This window comes from Melospiza georgiana, chromosome 13 (assembly GCF_028018845.1).
Source record: "Melospiza georgiana isolate bMelGeo1 chromosome 13, bMelGeo1.pri, whole genome shotgun sequence".
In the NCBI taxonomy this organism is placed as follows: domain Eukaryota; kingdom Metazoa; phylum Chordata; class Aves; order Passeriformes; family Passerellidae; genus Melospiza; species Melospiza georgiana.
This window is the reverse complement of record NC_080442.1, coordinates 16,777,478-16,801,360: the sequence shown is the minus strand read 5'-3', so window position 1 is coordinate 16,801,360 and position 23,883 is coordinate 16,777,478. Positions and strand designations below refer to the sequence as shown.

Genomic DNA, 23,883 nt, shown 5'->3' with positions numbered 1-23,883 from the left:
TTCTGTGCAATAACCTATGGTCTGCTTTGTCCTTACAGAATGTGGGTATGATGCCTTCAAACTCCTCACCAATGAATATAAAGACTATTCTGCTTACAGATGTCACTGCCAAAATACCCCAAGTTCTGCCTAGAATGGATTAAAATGTAAGCATGTAATGAGGGGGAAAAAAAGCCTGCTCAAAACATCTCTTTTCTATGTTCACGTCATGATGTTAAAATTATCCTACCATTTAAAATAAAATAGAAATGACTCATTCATATTTAAATGAATAACCATTTAGATCCAGTTGCTATCATGAAAGTGCAAGGTATAATTTTATATTATTTTCATAATATGGGTTGAGATAAAAGAATCCAGCTCATTAGCTTCCATCTTGCCTATTTACTCATTACTTAATGCCTGATCTTTCTTATTACTCTACAGTATTTCCAGTGACTATTAAAAACTCAATGCTTTAATGTGGCCAAATCTGTCACAGGGAAATAACTGAAAGGATCTCTGGAGCAGCTGCATGCACACACTTCATGGTAGAAAACGACATGCAAAATGCAGGGATATGTAACATAATGGCCAGAGCCTAAATGACAGGCTGGGCATGATTAATACTCTTCCCTAATTACTGCTCCTCAACCTACTATTATTGTAGAGTTTAGGACACTGCAGCCCTGTGAATGTAGTTGCTCTGGTAAGAGTAACTACTCTGCACACACACATTACTATTATTAAGCCTTATTTATGCATCTGAAGCCTGCCTAACTTTTTGGCAGGAGCATCTCTGCCAGCAGGGATGTAATCAATGGTATTAAAAAAGCCACTCTGTTTGCTATTCACACAACCTAAGATAATCTATTTATAGAGAAAAGCTCAGGGAGCTTATATGCTTTCAGAAGTCAGAAAATGATGCTCTGGAATAACACAGGAAGGGTTATGGCTGGATGTGAATGCTGCTTGGAAATGGTTTATTTATTTGCAGCTGGTTTTACAGGGGGAGGAGAAGTGGGGGACCCTCTTACCAGGAGAGCTGGCGAGCTGACATCGATATGGCTGATGACCTGCAGCTCTGTCTGCACGCTCTGGTCAGGCACAGCAGGCCTCTCCAGCACTGCTTTCACGTAGTACTGGATACTGCCATACTTCCCAGTAAAGGAGGTCACCAGAGGTCTGAAACGAGCAGTCATAAAACCATTACCTTCAATTAATATTCCAGCTCCAAACATTTACACTTCCTGCATATGTAAACATTTTCCAATTTACAGCTTGTACTTTTAGGGCCTTGGGGAAGCTGAAGCAAACAAGGCCTGTCTGCATGGTGCTTGATTAAGACAAATATATAAAGCTGATACTAAAAAAAAACACAAGTCAAACTACATTAAGTTAATGTTCCACTACAAGCAGCATCCAGCACAATCCCTTCAGGTTGGATTATTGAACTTACTCTTGAGGGAGCTGAAAGCTGAACGGAAATTCATGTCTTCCATCTAGAAGAATTAAGTTTTCCTCACCTGTAGGATAAGAATGAATAGTATGTTTTAGTTATTCCAGAAATAGAACAAAGCAGACACTTTTATAAATTATTTATGTATGAAAACACCCAGATGCAAGAAGTTTTTATTGATCCCAGTGGGTTCTGGACTGTGGCCCGTATTTTATTTATGCTGCGATGTGATTTCAATGAAAAACAAAAATCAAGGAAACATGGGAGACCTTGAGATTCAGTGCAGGACTGTGGCCAATTTCTAATCCAAAATGGCTTCTCCAAAGCATAAAGTAAATTTCTTTTCAGCAAGACAAGAATTAATCTATTTTTCCAATTAACAATTAAACTAACTTCTGTGCCGAAAAATCTACCATTTAAGGTCAGCATGAAGAAACACTATAAATACACGAGCTCCCAATTTATTCACATAGGGCCTACTGTTACACAATTGACAAGGCCTGAATCTACTTTCCCTACAGCTCAGCCCGAGATGCGTTTCACCCTTACAGAACGAAATGTCGTCGTTCTGCCTTTAATTTTTTTTCCAACGCTGCCGTAGTGCTGCAGTGTGTGAGTGACAGAGCTCCGCCACAGCGAGCCTCCCCTGCCGCCTTAATCCACTGATGAGCCCGGCCGCTTCCAGGGTCTTCCACGGCAGCTTCCCTGCCCGGGGCTGCTGCTACCGCACACGCAGCGCGGCAGGGCCAAACCTTCCGCACCCACACAGCGCAGGGAATCCAGCTGCGCGTTTATTTTATTTTATTTTATTCTATTCCAGTCCCGCTCGGCGCTTTTCAGCCCCCACACAGGGAATCATTCGGGAGGCCGCGGGTGAGGCGGTGATCCTCCCCGGGCCGAGCGCTGCGGCAGCGCTGTCCTGACGGAGCCCCGCGGCCGCTGCCCGTTCTGCTGGGTTCCTGTGCCCGTTCCGTCCGGTCCCTGTACCCGTTCTGTCGGGTCCCGGTGCCCGTTTTCACCCGGAGCGTTCAACCCTCCGCCTCCCCCCACCACCGCCGGCCGCCTTCCCGCAGCCCTTCCCCACTCCCGCAGCGCCACTCCCCCGGTGCCACCCCCGCTGCGGGAGCGGCCGGGCCCGCGCCCCCCCTCACCTTCGGGTGGGTCCCGCAGGAGGCTCTGCCGGATGTCCAGGTACCGCACCTCCGCCTCCCGCCGCGGCCCCGGCCCCGGGGCTCGCACCGCCACCCCCCACGTGCCCGCCCCGGGCACCGCGCCGGGGCTCTCGCTCCAAGCGACGCGCGCCCGGCCCGCGGCCTCCAGGCGCAGCCCGCGGAGCGGCAGCGGCCCCGCCAGCTCCAGCAGCACCTGCCCCGACACCGTGTCGCCGCTGCAGTAGCCGCCGCCGCCTCCGCCGCGCCGGGCCTCGTCCTCCAGCACCAGGGCCAGCGTCTTTACCGCGCCGCCGGCCCCGGGGCCCGGCCCGGCCGCCGCCATCGCTCCCCGGCCGCGGGGGAACCGCGCCCGCCCTCGCCGAGCGCTTTAAACCCGCCCGTCTCCGCCAGCGCCCGCGGAGCTACGCCCCGCCCCCGCGCGCTGCCCATTGGCCGCCCCGCGGCCTCGCGCACCGCCATTCGCCGCGGGCCGCCCCTGCGCCCCCGCCTCATTGGTACTCGGCGGGCGCACGCCCGGAGTGCGTCACGCTGCGTGATCGCCGCGCCGGGGCCAATCGCGCGCGGGCGAGTGCGCGTGGACAGCGCGGCGATTGGCGGGGCGGCGGCAGGGCCCCGGCACGCGGGCCAATGGCGCGGCGCGGCCACCACGTGCACAGCCTGTGGGTAAACAGGGGGCGGGGGCGGGGCCGGGGGCGGGGCCCTCACCCCTCACGCCCCGCCGTGACGGGGCCCCGGGCGGCAGAGGCGGTTCGGGGGTCCCGTCCCTCCTAAGCCCCCTCCTCTGGTCACTGCCCGCCAGCCCGGCGCTGTGGGAAAGCCGTGTGCCCTTGGTGACCCCGAGCTGAGGGGAAACCTTGTCTCTCGGTGTCCCCCGGGTGCTGCCGTGGGAGAGAGGGAGGCACCGCGGCGCTCTGGGGCGGTCTCAGCCTCTCCCGCTGACAGCCGGACTGGCTGGGACTGTTAAATATGGAAAAACGATGTGGTGCTGCTGTTAAATATGGAAATATGGAAAAACGATGTGGTGCTGCTGTTAAATATGTAAAAAGGCTGTGGTGATGCTGTCCCCCCACTGCTTTCCTGGAGGTTACCTGCCTGTGTGAAGCCCTTTTTCACCCCCCTGGAGGGCAGGAGGTGAAGGCGTTTAGCTATAAAAAAGCCGTCCTGGACAGCGTGCAAACCTCGTGTCCACACAAATATTATGCATTTCTGCATCTTGTAAAGCAAGAAGCGCCCTGGTTCAAGAACTTTCTCTTGCAACCCGCTCGGGCAGTGAAATGGGTGCACCCCACTGCGTGCTGTCCCACTGAGCACATCATCCATTGGTAACACCTGGGAGATAGAATAAAGAATAAATGCAAAGTTTTGCTGTTATGTTTACAAGCAGAAGCTTAGGAAACTCCAACGAACTGGAAGAGTGGTGAATATGTCTGAGTGGCTGGGTGGGCACGGCCAGAATCATCATTGCCAAAGTGATGAGGGAATCTGTGCCCACCTCCAGCCAGCCCAAGACATGCTGCAAAACATGTGAAAAACACCAATCACTTGTTTTTGTTGTTTTTTTTTTTATTTTAAAAGTTTAATGATAATAAAACGGTTATAAAAATACAATATAATTATAGTAATAATAATTTGGACAATTTGGATTAGGACAATATGAGACAATAGAAACAAAGAGTTACAGATGTCCGGGTACCTTTTTCTGGGCAACATAAGCCTGAAAAAGGACACACATTAACAGAGGATTAACCCTTAAAAACTACAGCCTGTTGCATATTCATACATCTCACACATGATGCATAAATTCCATTCAAGTTTCTGTCTGGTCATCATCAACTTCTTCCTCTTAATCCCAACTGGCGTCGTCCTGACTGAGCGAAGTGGGAAGAAGTTTGTTTCTTCTGATAAGAGAGCAATAAATTTTCTTTCTCTGAAAGATTTAGGTGTCCTGTGGCTGCTATCATGGTGTGATTCCTCTCTTTAAAAAAAGTATCTTTCTTAGCATAGTTTCTATTTTAACATTTTGTCATAACCTAAAACTATATTTACCACACTACTTAAGAGAATTAATACAGCATCACTTTCCAATATAACACATACAATATTCATTTTAAAATTTGCAAAAAGCCAATCATAAAATGTGCATTTTTTCACAAAACCAAAATGCTATGATTGCGCTGGACACTTACTGCAATTAAAGCTGTTCTTGGCCTCGTGGTGTTTCACGGTGGCCCAGGCTGACAGCAGAGCATCTCCCGGGGGATGTGTGGGGTGGGTGGTGTGCTGCCTTTTCCACGGGTGACCGAGGAGTCATTTCCTGCTCTGTCACCTGCCTGCTCGAAGCTCCTGACAGCTGCATCTTCCTGCATTCCTCCATCCCTCTGGGGCGCTGCAAAACACCCGCCTGGTGCTTCCCAGCTGACTCAGTTAATTACTGAAATTAGCAAAACTTGGCCCCGGCCCTTGGCTTTTAAATAAATAGCCAATGAGATAAAGCTGGGTTTTCTCAGGACCATGTGAAATGTAGCCTTGTATTGAGAGTTCCTTCTGTGAAAAACTTGCCAAGAGCCAGGTAGGCCTTTGGAACAGTTTTTTTTGGCTACAGGTTCATGCACACATCCATGTTAATCAATAGTGACCTGGGGAAAAGGAATGTGCTTACTTATGGGGTGAACTCATGGGTATTATTTCAACCTTTGCCATGCATTGTCCAGCTCATGATGAAAGTTATGTAAAGAAAATGACTCTGTTGTGATGATGGTTGTTTGAGTATCTAAAGAATTGCATCCTATTGTGCATGTGAAATAATTCTTTACAGAAACTGCAAATCTTACATTGTACTTGGGAATTGTGGTGTATAAAATTGTGCTATTTTGGTGTTTTTTTAAGTTCAATTAAACTCAGACATGGCTAGCTTTGCATCAATCTTTTCCCTATATGCAATTTTCACATTTACAAGTATCAGGTTATTTTTGTAGTCAGCCAAGGGACCATGCTCGGATGTGCAGACAGAATATTTGCTTATTTGATGAATTTCATTAGGTACAATATGTGTGTGTGCAGACTGATTTTGAGAGTATGATGCAGAGGGGAAAAAAAAAGAAAATCCCACAACTCCCTTTTCCCTGCCTGAATTAGATCCTGTGTAAAAGTAATTAATTCTCTTATGGGTTTATGCGACCATTCAAACATTGCCTCCCTTTCATTCTTTGCAAGTGCAAATGAGCTAGATAGGGAAATGAATAAACATGGCAAATTGCTTATGAAACAAAACATTACCCAGAATTAGAGAGAGCTGGGAGGCTTCAGTAACTCCAGCAATTAGCCTGCAGAGGACACAGTTAATAGGCACATTCTGTCACAGTCAGGTGGTACTTGTTCCAGATGTTTGCTTGCCTTTTAATACATATTTTTTTTCCCACCAAGAATCAAAACTCAGTGCTTGTCATAATTACCGTGGAGTGATTGGTTTTCTCATCTACCCATCTCTCTGGTGTTTGAGGCCTTTTAGCTGACCCATGCAGTGATGTTGTGGCATGAATGGTGGAAGCCACCACATGACTATTTTAGTCTCTGGCAAGCCAGAAGGAAGGAAGAGGAGATGAACACTCACAGTGTGGGTGTTTGTGTGTGCCTGGTTATCTGAGTGTGGGAGTAGGTGTGACAGAGCAGGAGATATATTAACATGCTTGATTTTATTTTCATTCCATTCATTTTGCTGCTTTATTCAGGACTGTGTTGGAAAGAGCTGCCTGAAAAACTTAGATAATGCAAAAATTAGCTTGTAAGAGTAAAGAATTCACAAAGAAAGGTCTCGTTGGAGAGCATCCACAAATCTGTGAACAGCCCTAGCAATAATCATAGACTCATCATGAAGGGAAAGGAAGTAGGAGAGCATCTTCCTACAGTAGCTGGTGATGTCCTGGCTCTGCTGGTTAATTTAGAAATGGCTGCTGTGGTCAGGTCACTGAATTTGGATGGATATTTTCTACATGCAGTAATTTTATTTTAACTCATTTCAGTGCACATGTTGAAAACAGGGCTACCAGGGCTTGAACCTGCCAGAAGAGTTTTGGAAAGTGTGGAATTGATTCCAACTTTCCACAACGGGAAGGATACACAATATGTAAATAAACTTTTCTTTTTTTTTTTTTTTTTTTTTGGTGGAAGATATAAGATAAGGAATGGTCTCAGTAACAGCTTCTTGTGCCAAGAGGGTTTCTGTTTTCCAAGAATCCAAGCTGTAGCTGGGAAGGAAGTGAGAAATTTGATGAGTATTTGGTGTCTTCTTCCTGCTTGAGGGGAGCTGAGGCACAGCTCTGCGTCGTGAGTCAGGCACCAGGAGTTTGCCAACTAAGCCTTTCTGTTCTTAGTAGCCTGGCAGTTTAGAGACTGAAGAGCTATTTCTGCTACTGGAAGAGGACTTGGGGAAGTGTTTATGAGAGCTGCTAACAGCTAATTTACAAATTGCAGTTCTTATTTGAGATTGTTGTGCTTTAGCATCCATTCAAGCATCTTTCTTAGCCAGTACCAAACACAAGGGGCAAAACCCCAGTGCCTGAGCTGCAGCTGAGTTCAGTGGAAGGGCCACGAGCCAGGATGTGTGTGGGTGAGCAGTATGCAAATCCTGACTTTTTTTTTGCATGGGAGGGGGGATTTGTCCATTTACCTCATCCTTTATCTGCAAAGAATTTCAGCTATCTCAGTGGCTGTGGCAGATATTAGGAAGCAGTTAGCTGAGAGCAATGTTTACCCCTGAAAGCAGATATTACATGTTCTGGAGTTCCACAAAAGCCCTCAGAATACAAGGCCTTTTGTGTTCCCAGATACCCAGAAATCCTCATTCTGGACTTGTTTATGGAGTCAGGACAGGGAGGCATGAGAGACAATTCCTTTCTTTCCTTAGTTCCTGGCCTTTTACCAATGAGTTCCTTTATCAGCGCTGTGCCAGAACTGCAGCCCTGAGAGGAGCATGGATTCTCCTGGCCTCCCAGTCAGCACCAGAAGGCGACAAATGGGTGCTGGTGACACTTGCTGTCGTGGACAGTCTTTTATTGCTTTTATTCCATTATCAGGAATTGAAAGGTCAGCCAAATTTTTCTTAGACAATTAAGTGACATTTACAGAGAGGAGATTGAGAGCTGCCAGAGATGCTTTTCTAAGGGATGCTGCCCAGCAAGTCTGATATGTCACTACAGCCAGTGTGTAAAGCAGCAGGATGGATGCTTTTAAGGGTTGTACTGTATTTACATTGAGAAAAGCAAATTCTGAGGTACTTGCTCAGTAATCTGAAGGCTTTATCTGGGCAGGTGTTAGTTCACACAGCCCAGTCCAACAAAACACAATTGCCTTGAAGGCCAGAAGATCAATCTGAGTTCAAGGTTCTGTCTGGAAAATGGAAAATCACAAATGGGAGTAGGGGAGCCCATGTAGAAATCTGAGGCAGGGGAAGGACAGAGTAGGTTACACGAGGCTGATGACAGAGAACCAAACCATCAAGGCTCGTGCACTGACTCATGGGCTCACACAGCTGCCACACATCCCACCCTTGCCTCCCAAGGGTGAGATAGGTGTGTCCCATCCCTCAGGGGGCTGGGCTGAGGGAAAGGTGGTGGGGCAAGCTGCAGAGGGTCCTTTCTGCAGAGCCAGGACCTTCTCTGTCACCTCATGAGTTGGCAGCACCAAGCAGGCCCACAGGATAAATGTGCCAGTGCACCAGGATTGCATCCCAGCACGTGATGGACCGTGGTGTTGTTTCACGAGCTGGTAAAGAAAACACTTGAGTAGTGACCTGTTGTTTACTTAAATATTTATATAGTGATTCAGAGTGCAGGATCTGTTACAGCTCGTTCCTGCATATAAAAGTGATCTAAATCCAGCACTCAGCTGGGCAGCAGAGGACTGCTCCAGGGTGGTTTGGGATGTTTACAGCTGCTATAGGTTTTGCAAGGAGTGTGAGTAGAGAAAAATAATGGATGTGGTTAGAACATCTCTTCATCCTGCTGTTCCCTGGGGACAGAAAGATTTATTGGGGTTGTGGCTCCCTCACAATTAGAGTGGCCCTCTGGAGGATGAGCTTCCTACAATTGTATCGTGTACCCCTCTGCATTTCAGTGACTTCAAAGCAAGGTGGTCAGGAAAATTCCTATAAATATCTGACATGGAGAGAGGATACAAATTCCTGTTGTTGAATCAACTCTTAAACAGCAGCTGCATTATTCATGTGTGGATGGTGGTTTGGTGTTCCAGCTCAAGGGAATGAAGCCAGAGAAGGAAAGGGGAATTAACAGACTCGTTTGGGTTCTTAGTTATGCGCTGCTTTAGCTGGTTCCTTGTATGGGCTGTAATTTGAGGGTTTGAGGTCTTTGTGAAGTGCATTTTTGAAAAAAAATTTAAACTGAAAAAACCTGAACTTATGATGAACCTGAATCTCATACCAGGAAACCTCCCACTGAAGGGAAATGCATGCCTGGATCTGAACTCACCTTTTGGCAGAGCATTCCTGTAAGCAGGAATGTGAGCCTTGTGGTGCCACTTCAGCCTGAGGAGTTCACACCAAGCACTGACGTGGATCATAACCCTGAGAAAACCCAGGTGGCATGGCCAGAATGTCTGTAGAGATTGCTCCAAGGGAGATATTTACTGGAAGCACGTGGGTGCAGCCATCACCTTTGTGACATGGCTCAGCAGCACAGCAATTGCAGATGCAGAGGTGCTCCACATGAAGCCTTTTATTTTTTTCACAATCTGGGCTGCTGTTGTTGCCCAGGCTTAGGAAAGGAATTACCTCAGCAGAAAATGGAGATAATGGGATGCTTTATGCCAAAAGGGAATGTAGAGGAAGAGCTACAATGGATGGAAAGTGGAGTCAGCAGCCTGAGCTAACACAAGTGATGGGCAGGACAGGGAGCAGCCTAGGATCACAGCAGAGCTTTGCTATTGGGAATGAGTGCTTTTACTTGGAACAGGGTTATTCAGCTTTTGCTGCTATTTCACCCTGATTTGAGATGTAGAATCATGGTGTGATTCTGTCCTTACGATCTGTGTGTTGTCAGGTGCTCCAGCCTGATGTCAGATTGTGGGATATTAAGAGGGAAAGGGGTGATGTTAGGGAAGTTGTACAAATGCATTCACATACTGGACCTCACATCAAACCCACTTGCCATGGTAACTGTTGTGGAAGCCACCAGTGGTCATCTGGCTGTGAAAAGCCTGAGAGATAAGAAGGCACCATTAATACTGTTCATTTTTAGATATGCACACAATGAAGCAGCTATTCCTACAGTTTCTTTTTCTGAAATATGAAATATTAGCATTGTCAGAGTCAGGATATGGGGCTAGATGGACTTTTAACTGCCTGCTGCTGTGATTCTTATCTTCCTCTACAGGGTGAATTAGAATTCTTTGGATCAATGAATGTACACAAGCTTTTCTTGTATCAGAATAACATTACACATCCTCTTGTCATTATCATTGAAAATAATCTTCTGGTGTGCTATAATGACAAGACCATGTCAATCACAGCACTTTTGTAGTAGGAATTTGCTTCTTATTACATCTTTCACGTGGGAAATTTTCCTCTTTCTTCATCACGAATTACTACTCAGAAGCTGGGAGCAAAAATGTTCCAAATTTAAAAAAAAAGTCTCACTTGTGCTGCCACTGATGCTCTAAGTTATGCAGGCATTAACTTCTGCTGTGCCTCCATGATTATAAAAATGGCATAGGCAGAGCCTACATTTTGTTCTGCTTAAATATCTGCAGAGATCACAGCTTTTCTCTGATTGACACTATTGTTGGAAAACATTAGTATGCACTACCTGTATTTTCCCGTGTTCAAAGGACACAATCACAGAGCTCTTCATTTATTTTACTAAGAGCTCAGTAAATGCTGCACTGTTGCCATTCTGCAAGGAATGTATTTTCATGTAGAGGCATTATCATTAACAGATTCTTTTCAAATTCCAGGAAGAGTGTGATAATTTTATTTGGCATAATGAAGCCTGAGCACTTAGAAAATTTGATTGTTTTAAGGCCTTTAATTTCCCTCCACACTTCATTTTTTAAACTTAATTAGGTTCACTGGAAATTTCTTCTGTTTTTGCAAGTTCTTCCAGGCCCAGTGTTCCAACTTGGGCTCCATGTGTAACTCATGGGGATGCTGACTGTTGGGGTCCACAGGATCTGAAAAAATGGGGAAATGGATATGACAGGAGATAACTTTAAAGCAGCTGCACCAGGAAATTAATCACTGAGACCAAAGATCTAATTCAAATGCCGAGGGAGCAACTGACTTGAGGAGACTGACGTTGGGCAATCTGGATCCTCTTAGTGTCTCTGGAGAAAAAAGGAGGATTTTTAGATAAATTTGAGACACCAATTGATTTAGAAACCAATCTCTCTCTGAAATTTTTAGGAAGTTATTTCACATTTTCTACTTTGAGGGATAAAACTCTGCCTGAAAGTCAGTAGGATTTTGGTGCTGAGTTGGGAAGATGCTTTAGAAATGGGGATGCTTATCACCTCCATCATGTTTTCATTATCTTTTAGTCTTTCTGTGTATTTTGCTAGAGACTGTTTGTCCTTCAAGTGAAGAACCTATTTAAAATTAATGATAATTGATTAGTTGCTTCTAAGTCTTCAGCTGTCATACTTGGCTGATGTGTAAAACTTCCCAAGAAAAATGATGTCATAACTGCAATATTGTGCACCTTGACATTAAGCATGTATTTCACTCATGGCCAATTTAAAAATCAAAATAGAAACTTTGTAATAATCTCCCTTTACAGTTTGGGTTATGAGAAGCTGAGAATTCCCTTAGGCTTGATTGATAAAACATGGCATTTATCCTATTCCTAGGATGATGTTCAGCAAACTTTATGACGGAGGGAAACAGCTGGTAAAGTGGGTTCATGGAAAGGTGAAGGTAATATAGACATAAAAAACAAGAGGATAATGATTTTAAAAGGGATAATAGTTGTAATAACACCATTAACCTTTTGCTTCAAATTATTGAATGTGTGGTCTCTTCAGCAGGCTAATCAAAGGTTTGCATTAACCACGATGCAAGAGGAAGTGGCAATATACAACCTGAGGTGATTTTTTTCCCTCTTCCAATTATTCACTATCAAACCCTTCTTAAAAAAAAAAAAAAAGGAAAGAAAAAAGTCCCTTTGACCGTTGAAGACCCCTTCTGATTTTGAATTGAAGCTGACTTTCTTTCAGAAGGAATAAACTTCAGCTTCCCTCCTGCTTTGGAAGGGGTGGATTTTGGAAAAAAAGAAAGAAAAAAAAATATAAGTTGTTATAGATACATGAAAATTAGAGGCAGATTGTGAACAGGTAGCCAAGTGTTACAGGCAGATTGTTGGTAATAGTGAGCCCTGAGCTGTTGGGGGATCACAGGGATGATCAGCAGCAGAAGCCCCCTTGGAGCAGACCTATCTCTTCCTCAGCAGCATAGGCAGGTCCCTGCAGAGCTCTAATCTCACTGTGGTTGGGCCACTTCTGTCTAAAGAGCAAATTCAGCCTGGAACAGAGCAATTTTTATCTCCCTGTTCCATGCACATGTGCTTGAGTACCAGAGGCAGAAGTGTGCCTTGACAGTTTACTCATGTGCAAAGAGGCAAAGGCATGAAGGGTGGAAAATTGCCCCAGATGATGGAAAAGGTTGTGGTGGACATGATGGAATTAGTCAAGAATTTGTCTGGTTGGACAAATGTGCTCCACCATACAATTTCACAGGTGGTGGTGCTCATTGTTCACTTAAGGCATCTGAACAGGGTGCCCAGAGAAGCTGTGGCTGCCTCATCCCTGGAAGGGCCCAAGGCCAGGCTGGACAGAGCTTGGGGCACCCTGGGATGGTGGACGGTTCCCTGACCATGGCAGGGGGGTTGGAGCAAGATCTACCTAAGGATTGAACCCAAACCATTCTATGGCTCTGTGACTGAGTGGAGAGAGAACCGCCAGTGAGAGACACCCAACACAAGATTGCCTGACTGGCCCAGGACGTGTTGTAGCAATCTAATATAAAAGAAAAAAGTGTAAAAGGAAGTTTGCACCCTTCCTGGCTGGCAAAACCCCACAGCATGAACAGCCCCGTTCTGTGCAATGGTGAAAGACTTCAAGAGCAACGTGCCCTGAATTTGAATTATCAGATTGAATTTAAAATCAACAAGCTGAAAGGGTTTGAGATAAGAAGTCAGAACATTCAGAGGAAATGAGAACTGTTCTGGGAACTAAAGGTGAGAGAAACACTAAGTCACATAAAAAAATATTCAGCAAGAACAGAGATACCTTTTCTTTTTCTGGACACCTTTTCTTAGAAGCTGTCTGTAATCAGTAACCTTTCCCAGGCACTTTCCCAGGCTGTTTTTAGTAGCTGAATCCTTTGTTTCAAAACCACCCATTGATTCAGTGCCCTAAGTGGAGAAGTAATTAAGGTGGACAGAATTCTTGCCTGCTGTATGGATGTATGGAGTGTAGGAGGTAGAGGCAGAGAGAGGTGAATGAATTTTTCAAGGTATCTCTCACAACACGTGAGGCTGTGTAGAGCATAATGAAATACATGTGTGTGGAGATGTGCAGCTCCCCATCAAATTTCTGTCTACTGATCTCCTCATTTCCACACACACACGTGCTGATGACATACAAGTGAGTTCCTCGAGCATAATGAACTCTTTAGGCAGTACTTTGTCAGAATATCATTTAAAGAGTTACATCCTTTTAATGCACAGTAGTTTAAGCAAACTCCAAGGTTCTTACTCAGCAATAAACCCATTAAATCATCTTAAATACCATGTCATAATGACAATTTGATGCCACCAGATGTGGCACTAGGGATTTTTTTTTCTTTAAATGCTTTCCTGGAGATACAGCTTCCTGAATTTTAAATTCTCTAGCCTGTTTGCACAGCTGTTAGATCCCAGAGCTCTGCCGTCTTTTTGCCTTGCATCAGTTATTCACTAAATCATGTGTGGCATGACTACAAACTCACTGCATCTAAAACATTTAGGCTCATAACCACTTCACCCTCATAAAGGCTGAATGGGAGAGGGTTTGGGCATTAAATTCTGAGAGCAGCATCCACTCCAGCTGTGGAGCTCCCTTGTGGGCAGATTTCAGTTCAGTCACAAGAATACCCTTCACACACCACTTTTCACTAGCAACTTATCCTCTTGGATCTGTAGGATATAGAGATGCCTGGCCACCTTCCTGTTTTTCCTCACCTTGTTAGCCAAAAGGCAACCAGATCCAGCACCACTTCTACCTGAGGAACGCTGGGAAAAGTGGACACTTTAGCAGGATACAATGAAATCCAAAAAAACCTCTCACAAATAAATGTTAGTTCATTCCATGTGCATTTAAACAGTGGAATAAGTCATGGAAGGCTGTGAGAAAATTCTGAGGCAAACAACAGAAATATGTTAAATGAGGAGCAAAGGGGGGGAAGAGAAGATGACCTCCTAACCACAAAACGTGGTTTTCCAGAAGCAGCTCCTACTCCAAGAAGTCTCTAATTCTGATAGAGAGAAAGCAGGAGACCATCTCAGGAGCTGGCTGTGGATTTTCCTGCCAGCAGCACTGGAGCCATCACAGATGGGTCACTGGGTCTTTGCTCCAACCTCTATGGGGGGACCATGTTGGTTTTTGTCTGTTGTTTGTGTGGGTGGGTGCTGCAGGATCTGAGATGGCCTCGTTCCTGTCTTGTGTTAGACATGAATTTTCCCCTAAAAAATGCAGTAGGGAAGTCCCACCGAGATGCAATGAGAGAGTTGGGGGGGATTTGAAGTGAGCTTGTGAATTTTGCGCAATTAGATCTTACCAGTAAGTGTGATCATATCTGAGGTGCAATTGTTGATTTGGGAGTGGGATTTGGAGCTGCTCCTGTGTGGGTCAAAATCAGGATTTGTGATCACAGGGGATTGTTGGGGCATTCCCTGAGGGTCAGCAGGATGGCACAAGGCACTCTAGAGCTCACAAACCTCCTCAGCCAGAGTGTGATTAGCTGTCCTTGCCATCCTGATCTCTTACCAATGCTGAAAGATTATTAAATCCTAATTTAGTGTGAATTAAAAATACTCCTGAAAAGGCTGATTCAGAAAGCTTGGGCTTGCCTTGCATGGAATCTTGGTTTGATTTGCTGTTCAGCTTCATGGCTGGCACATAGGGGTTTGAGCAGCTCAGTATTGAAGAGGGCATTCAATGCTCTCTAGATTACCCTCCACTGAAGTGTAATATTTGATAACATCAGTAAATACAAACCAGAAACAAAATGACAACAGCATTTGAGCATCTTGTGATAGCAAATGAGGTGGAGAAGTTAAATGGGTATAGAAGAGGATCCTCAGAGATTGGATCTCAATGTGATGCTGGTAGGAGCCCAGTTGTTACTGTACTGATATTAACATGTGAAGCTCTACATCTTTTTGGATAGTGGCTGAACAGAAAGGTTTACTCATAGCTGCCTTTTCTCTTGCTCAGATTGCATCAGCTGTCCTCATCTCCTACCAGCAAACAAATAAAGCTATAGCAGCAGTTTACGTGGAAAAGCAATGAAGCAATTTCAGGGAAGTATTAGATGTAATTTTGGCTCTTTTTTTGCTGTCACTTAGCATCTAGAAAGAGGAGATGCACTGATGTGCAGAGCTGGGCATGTATTATGCAAACTCCTATCACAGTGCCATTGACTGCTCATGGACCCCCATATCTCTCTGTTTCCATCTGTTGTTTTTTAAGACTAAGTTGTTTGGAGGATGTCCAAATTCCTTTCCCTTTTCCAACTTTGGTGAAGTACCTGCCTGCCTTAGGCTCCCTGCATAGACAACAGAGAGAGGGGGAGGCTTCTCCAAAGAATGTGATGTGCCAGGGATGCTCCTTTCTCCCTTCTTCTCCTTCCTGACTGCACAGGGATTTTAGGAATTGCTGAAATCCATCACCCCAGCCAAGCACAAGAAGGGATGGGGTGGAATTGGGCAGTGCTGCTGTCTTTAGCTGGCCCTGGATCAGCATGAAGATATCACAGGCTGTAAGGAGTAGGAGTGTGGGATCCCCAGCTGCCTGTGGCCCGAGAGTGGGCAGCAGCAGGAGCTGCTCTGCCTCAGTCTAGGCAGTAACTTGTGCCTGGTGCAGTATTTCAGGAGATAACAAGGGAATGTTGAGCTTATCCAAGAAAACTGAAATGACACAGAAGATAAATAAGCAAGGCATATAAAGCATAAATGCAATCCTATTAAAATTAAGTATGTTTTAATTTCTGAAAAGATTGATATTTTTGTGTTAAATTTACTGAACAGGAAAAGATTACAGGCATCATTAAAATAAAATGTTTTCAAGGGCCCTTTTAAAAAATTGTAGCCATGTTTGCAATTGCCATGTGCAAAATATAAAAATCAGAGAAGGGAAAAAAAACCCAGCAAGCAGTGGAAATAGCCCATTTTGTGAATTATAGGAAGAAATATACCATCTGTGATTTAGTGCAGTTCCCAAGAACCCATCTGTGATCGAAGCACAGTCCTCGGTGAAGGCTGAATCCCTGAGCTGTTCCATATAATAAAATACTTCTTTTTGAAGGTGCTTGGGCTGATGGGTTTGTTTTTGTGGAATATGGCTCTTCTAGATGAGACAGAAAACCCTAGAGGCCTAATTCTGCCTCCAGTGGCCAACTGGAGCTGACGTCAGGAGAAGCAGGAGCGAAAGGAGGTCAAAGATCTAACAGCATTTCCTTCAGAATTTCTGTACTGCTTTTTATCAGGTCAGGTTGTTGGGTCTAAGAGGTCCAGACAGAGATTTCATAATCTCTAGAGTCAGACATTGTGGTCTCTTTGCACCAGGAGGGCTCAGCCTGCAGCTGCACCACAGAAGCTCCAGCTATTTCCTTTTGTTACTGCTGCTCATTTCTCAGCAGAGGAGAGAGAGATCCCTCAAACTCCCTCGAGCCAAGCTTCTCATGCAGCTGCACCTCTGCCATCTTCTGATGATCATGTGCTGTCACTGTGATCCCTTAGCCTTTCTCCAAAGGTGGCCTCAGGTGTATCAGGTATTTATACAAACACCAAGTATTTAATTCCAATCCTCTATTAATTACACACACAGGTACAGACTGGCTCAGTTTCAGTTACCACTGAAATTTATATTTGAATAATAAATGCATTCACCTGTTTAATAAATGTTTATGTTTTCTCCTCTATGTAATTACATACTGATTATACAATTACAGAAAATACTTACATATTTTGCACAATTATGCTATTACTGAAATAATGCCTGCAATAGAGCTGTGTGTGTGTGCAAGCATGTTTGGGAAATACCACCAGGGCTGGTTGTTTTGGAGTCATCCAGAGCTCGTGCAGCTCTGTGTGCTGCTGGAGCAGACTGTTACACCACAGGAGTGACTGTGGGATTGCTGTTATCACCTCTGGGTGATCTAGCTCTATTAAAAAATATGTTCAGCTTTATTATAAAACTCCTGAGATTTAAGGATGATCTAACTTGATTTTGTGGTCCTGGTGCTGCCGGTTCTGACGCACGGTGTGAGGTGCACTTGTGCACTTATGAGCCACTGCCTCCTTTTTCTGTGGGAGTCTGACCACCAAATCTCAGTCTGTGCTTGCCTCTGCTGGCCTTAGAATTGGCCTTTATCTCACTGTGCCAATATTTCCTTGGAGCACTTCAGGCATCTTGTGTGTGAGGAATGGGGCAGATTTGAGTCGCAACGTCGTGTTGGTGAATACAACTGCACTTGGCTCACTCTGCTCCTGGTGTTCTCATGCTTGGGGCTTCCCAGCCACTGGCTTGATACAGACAAATAAACAAACAAGTAGCAGCCTTTGATAGCATCAGCATCTGTGTTTGTGCTGGTGGGGGGGGTGAAATGATTCACCCAGGCTAGCACAGCCAGCAGCATCAGAGCTGGGAGCAGGACTCGTGCCTCCCACCTGCCTTTCCTGGGCTCAGCCAGCTGCCTGCACAGCACCATGGCGAGAAAAAAAGTCCTGTTCAAAGCATAAATACAGCCTGGCTTTGTCTCCCCCATGCTGTACAGGTCTTGCAGCCAAAGGGTTAAAAAGAAAGGAGTGCTTTCAGCATGCTCTGCGGAGTGCCCGAAGTCTGAACATGAATGACCAAATTGCTTTTTACTTTTTAAATTAAGGCCTCTGTCTGTACGCACGCAGCTCGCACTGCTGTTCCATTAAATAAGAGAATTTGTTCCCACTCTTATTTTTAATAGGGTGTGACCCTGCCGTTCCATCTCACAACTTTACTGACATGAGATCTTATTAAAAGCAATCCTCCCCCTCTCCTCCTTGAAGTCTGAGCTTCTGATAGTTTCATACACATTGTGTTTATTTTACATACACAGCTCTGCAGCTGCTGCTTCCTTCTCCTCCGATAAATGACAGCATAACTGTTGCATCCACTATAAAAGTAAATAAAATTAAATGGGGAAGAACAATACATCTCTGGCAGAGAATAATAACTCTTTTAAGGCACGTATCTAAACTGTACAGCCTGATCTTAATTGTGAGGATAATTCTTTGTTATTTCGAGCAACTTGGAACGCGACAGCAAACGCGCGCTCTTGGCAGTACATCCCGAGAGATTTCTGTGGGAACAATGGGGGGAATTCTCCTGAACTGAAAGGAGACTGAAGCATCTTTATTAGATTAGTAGGGCTTGTAGTCTGATGAGAAAGAGTGGAGGAGAATGCTACGATATGTTGTTGTTTGGCTGGTTGATCGGTTGGCTTGGAGGGTTTTTTAAGCTGGGGCTGGGGAGGATGAGGCTCGGCGTGGGATGGGGGTGATGAGCATTAAGTGTCAGCAAGAGCCAGGAGGCCCTGGAGCAGCCTCCAGCTCTGTGGCACGCTCCCAAGGAGGGACCAAGAGTGGGAGTTCTGCTCTGTCCCAGTTGATTGTCCAGGCTGGTCCGTGCTGGTCTGGTCCTGCTGCTGTCTGGCCCCAGTGGGCTCCAGGCCAGTGCCCTTCTGTTGCTCTCTCTCTCTGTTTCATTGTCTCTGCTGTTGTTGCTGGTGGAGCCACCCAGCAGCAGTGTTGGTAGTTACTGGTGCTGTTTAACCATGGCTGTGGGGCTGAGGTACAACTTCAAGATGTCTATTCAGTCCTTAGACAAAAATCCTATTGAATGTGCCTGGAATTTGTCTGCAGAGATGGAAACTGATGTCAAAGCAGGCCAAAGCAAGAGAGAGAGTAATGTGACTTCAGCTGAGTTAGGAAAAGACAATATTTGTGGTAGCATGGGAAATTTGAACTGGTTTTGAGAATCATCCAGTTCCTTTTGGAATAAGGGAAACTATGCAGATGCATCATCAGCTCTTCCAGCAGCTTGGTTAGTTCAGGAACCACATAGCTGAGACTTTGGGGAAAAGCAAGTTGCTTTTCTGGCTGGTTGTGGGGAAAAAAGAGGATCTAGTAGAGTGACCTAAAGGAGGAAGAAATACTTCCAAGCAATGAAACACTGCCCTTGGTGGGGAGATAGTAAAGGATGAGAGGACAAAAAAAAAAAAAATAATCCAGGTGATGACTTCAAACGTGTAGAAATCTTTAATTTGAAAGAGAGGGATAAAGCTACAAAAGGTGGGAAGTGCATTGTCTGTTTTGAAAGTAGCTGAGAAAGACCTTGGGAAAGATCAGGCTGGGCAGGAGCACTGCTCCTCTAAGGGAGTAGCAACAGTTGACAGTCAAAAGGATGAAGGAATAATAGCTATAAAAGGAACCAAGAAGATTTCCAGAGCAGGTGAAGTGGCACTAGTGGGAGGTGTCTGGAGGAGGTGAAGAGCAGCGCTGGCTCCACGGTGCGCTGTTTGTACCCTGCACATGGACACACAGAGCCTCTCTGCCCTCTGGCTGCCGGGCCAGCGCTGCCACCTCTGCCCTGCCACTGCTGTGGCACTGCAGCCTGGCCCTGCAGAGCTGGCAGAGTGGGCATTTACAGCTCCTCATATGTCTTGAGGGCAGCCTTAAACCTTCCACACATCGTGTTTGCCACGGAATGGGTGTCCCTTTACCCTTGCAGTGAATGAGCAGTGAGTTGTTTACTGTGGCCTCTGCCCACTTTGCTGCCCTGCTGGGCTGGGCACAGCCTGGAGGCCAGGCTTGGGGGAGGCTGGGGTGAAACCTCAGCTTCCAGGAGAGGAGGAGGATGGCCCAGAGCACGCTCACGTACCTGCTCTGCAAGGCAGGCTGAGGCTGCTCTGGGTTTCTATTCCAGTGTAGCCACAGGGGTAAATAAAAGGAGCCACGCTGACATGGATGCTGGCCCAGGTGGCAGCAGGGAAAGGGCAGCTCCTTGTCCTCAGGCAACCCAGAGGAGAGGCTGAGGTACCTGCATGCCTCCCTGGCACTGTTCCAGGAGGAGCCCATTCTGCCACGCTGGAGCATTTTCTCTCTGCTCTGTTGCAGCGTGGCTGTAACACAGAGTCACTCAGCTCCCCTTGGGCCAGAAAATTCCAGGCACAATCCAAGGGTAACATCCGACCCTTGAAATGATCCAAGAGGTGCCAGACATGGTATGACAGGCAGGAGGAATTCCTAAACCTGAAGCAGTGTCTTCATTTCCTACTGATGCATTTGGTAAATGGCAACAAGGTCATTACTGGGGCTGGTTTTGTCTTTTCATCAGCAGGAAGATTTGGAACTTTTGGAGTATCTGGCCAGGCCATTATCATAGAGATGCTCCTTGCACATGCTCCAACTTGAGACAAAATGCAAAGTTTGACATTAATATAAGCTAGAGCTCATCATTAAAAAATTACCTCACCAGCAAAGAGCGATCCTTTGATGAAACTGAGAATTTCTCTGGGAACTGATCAGTTTTTTCTCAGTGGATTGGAACTAGGAGATGGTGAGGACACTGAGCAAAATACCTTGCCCTGTGAATGAGGGCAGTAAATGAGGTCTGCATTTACTTGCTATAAACTCCTAACCTTCCTTGCTGCAAAGTGCCATCTAGTGTTTGCAGCCCTGGCCCAGCCAGGCAGCACCGTGACAGGCTGTGAACAGCTCAGAGAGACTGAAGGAAATGCAGATGAGCCACCAAACTGTCATTGATCCCAACCAGATGCTACTGGTCTTTAAGATATTACAATAACTTAGGTGAGTGAAGTTTCTTCCTTGCATGGTGGAATAGGGCATGTTTCAACTGAGTTTAAAAATGAGCCTGAATCTCAGAAAACAAAGTGGCAGTACTGTCAGGAAACCAGTTGGGGTATTCCATGCCCAAAATATATGCCCAGGGATGTGTCAGGTTTTCAGGTGCAATGAGCATTGGGTCATTATTGATGTTATTTGTGAGGGGAGTGGAATTGGGCACTGCACACAGAGGGGCAAGACAGTCACCTTCTCACAAGTCACCTGAAAGAAGTGGGTGAATCCAGGGGCAGGACAGCACCTAAAAGATCATCATTCACTGTGTAGGCGCATGCAAATGAGCTAATTGTTAATGCAAGTTGATTGTGCAAGGGCAAAGGTACTTTGCCAGCCTAAAATCAGACCCAGCAATGGCACAGTTCAGCATCTAAAGTGCAATGTTTGAGGAGGTATGGTCCACAGAAATGTTTGAATTGAACATTTGAATTGAAAATGTAGGCAAAGTAAGAAAGTGCACAAAAATAACTCTGTGTCCAGATTTGTATCTGGGGCATCTTTCTGTCCTGACTGGCTTGGATATCTCTCTGCCACATCTGATCACCCCTGAAGCCACCCTGAGCACAGACCTCAAGCACAAACGTGGCTATTATCATCTGTTGTTATCTGCAAAGTGCTGACAGCACTTGGAAGTGCCAGAGGATTCATGCCTTGGGTTTTGCTCTTGCAGTGGCCAGGAGCAGAGTGTAATTAGCCCAAACACCATCCATAGAGCTCCCTGATAGAGAGCAGCCCTGCTGACAGGGAGCAAATTAGGTCTCTGACCTAGCAAAGCATTTAACTGTGTGCCACGTTTTTAGTACGTGTATCTCTGGATTAAGACCTGGATGATGTAACCTTTTGCTGCCTCTAATTTTTTTGATTGCAGTATGAAGCACAGCTCAGCTTGCTGGCTCAGAAATCCCTGTGTATGGTGTTAATCTGCTTTCTGAACTGAAAGGCAGGGACTTTCCTGGTGTCTGGACAAAAACCCAGGGTTTCTCCTAAGCCAAAGGATCTTTCCCATTTACCTCCCTTGATTTGCTGTAGGAGCTCCCATCCCTGTTCCACCACCCAGAGCACAGAAATCTGTGAATTGAGAAAAGTTGGGCACAGCTGTGGTAGAGGATGCTCTGTGGTGATGCTCACACTCAAGGTGAGGTTTTCAAGTGACAGATCATCAATTATATCCCCAGGTAATTGGTGAAAATTGTTAATTTCCTCCCCGTGACATAAACCCTGTGAATCTGGTTTGCAGTCAGTTCAGGTAGCTTCCATTTCCAGCTGGTAGTTTTAGCCATGTCTCAATGGTGATCTCTTCTAACCAGGACTCTCTGATATGTTTTTTTTTTTTTTTGAAAGCATGAATGCTATTCTAATTACCTACTGATTAATAAAATTATCTCAAAAATATATTAGAAAAATATATTAGAAAAATATGCCTTCTAATATGAATTACCCATGCCCCAATGTTCCTGCCCCAGTCACTGATTAGAATAGTTTATCCAAATGATTATCTTTAAGACTCAAAATAATCCCACTGAACCGAGCACTAGAAGGCAGTCCTGAGTATGAAAAATAAAATCCAGCATTTTATGATTTTAAAACGTGGTAAGAAAACCTCCAGCATTTTAGAATTTCAGATGCAGCCACCCAAGTGTTTGCCAACTGTGGTCGTTCTTTTCATTTTGGCTTCTCTTGGGCCTAAGATGTGGCTCTAGTTTTACTCATTAAAGTTTCAGATTGTGCTTGTTTTGCTAACAACCGTCAGGGCAGGGGTTCTTACTCTTAATTGGCACCATCTGGAAATGAGAAGGAAATTGCTCAGGATTAATGCAAAGATGAGGGAAGACCTTGCACTTTTCCACAGTTGCAAAACTTGTCCTATTTGGAATAGCCACAACTGACCTGGGACTGGCTTGGCCTTTGTTTCTGTTGGGGGCTGCAGGGGGAAGGAAATTTTCTTCCAGGGAAAAGACAATCTCCACATTGCCAGCAGAATGCCAGAAAATAATCATTTAAAGGCAGAAAGTTGCACAATTTGGGCTGCTAGCGAGCTAGGCCTTTTAATGCAAATTGAATATCTTCATTCCCAGGTTTTTTTTTCCCAATCTTGCACGTCTTGTTCAGCATTTCCTCATTTTTTGGCACTGGTTTCCATAGCTGCCTGCAATCACACTCTCACACAGATGCCATTCCGTGTTCAAAGCACTGAACGCTACAGGGCATATTAGTGTTTTTATGCTTTAGATCTATCTTTATGTAACTTCAGAGCTCATTAATATATACCATTTTGTGTGATTAAAAAACAACAACCTGGCACGTGAGGGGCTTTGAAAAGGAGAGCGGATCGCAAGGAAAATGGCTTTCTTCTCATTATGCAGATTTTCAGCTAGACATGAGATGGGCCCAGTGAATCAATGGGCAAGGTACAACTTCTGCAAGATAATCATCCCCTGACTGCAGCCCAGCAGACTGCAGCTAAAAAAAGAACCAGAAAGAGAGAAATGCTATTTGAAACGTAAAGATTTTTCATGTCATTATTTTACAATAGCGGGCAGAAATGAGTTAAAATTCCCATGATGGTCTTTGAGGGCTTTTTTTAAATCCCAGGGAAAGCCTTGCTCTTCTGCTGGGTGAGAAGCTGAAGGCAGGACTGAGGTGTGGAGTGACCATCCAAGAGCACAGACCACAGAGGTGTAAATACTCAGGCTGCTGGTGAACCACAATTCCACCCAGCTACAGCTTGAAATATTGCCTCTAAGAGTGTTGTGCCAAAAAAGGATTCTGTGTGCCAGAATGTAGTTTTTCCCTGGCTGTGGTTGCTGGCTTTGGAGGGTTGAGGTGATGAGTATCTCCTCAAATAAGGTGAAAGGGATATTTTTCTGACCATCACCTCTGACTTTTTGATATGCTTTCTGTATAATCTTTCTGAAGACAGGGAAACTGCTGGGTGCATTTGGCATCACTCAGAACACAAACATGGTCCTGAGGAGCTGGAGGATGTTTTGGTGGGAGAAGGAAGGAAGCCAGGAGCAAAAATGACTGTTCCTGAGGTACCTGTAATGCTGAGGTGCATGTGCTTGGGCTTCAGTGGATAAAGCAGGGAGATGCTCCCCCCATCCCTTTGATG

General features: G+C 45.3%; 1 protein-coding gene across 1 annotated transcript in view; it reads right to left on the bottom strand.

Annotated features, from left to right (window-relative positions):
• The window catches only part of ARRDC4 (arrestin domain containing 4), a 43,527-nt gene that overhangs the window by 5,961 nt on the left and 13,683 nt on the right, over positions 1-23,883 (bottom strand). The window contains exons 3-6 of the mRNA XM_058033647.1: positions 3,023-3,267; positions 2,590-2,975; positions 1,439-1,505; positions 1,017-1,164 (exon numbers count right to left, since the gene is read on the bottom strand). Of these exons, the coding sequence (XP_057889630.1) occupies positions 1,017-1,164; positions 1,439-1,505; positions 2,590-2,975; positions 3,023-3,267 (846 nt within the window). The remainder of the gene's footprint in view (positions 1-1,016; positions 1,165-1,438; positions 1,506-2,589; positions 2,976-3,022; positions 3,268-23,883) is intronic.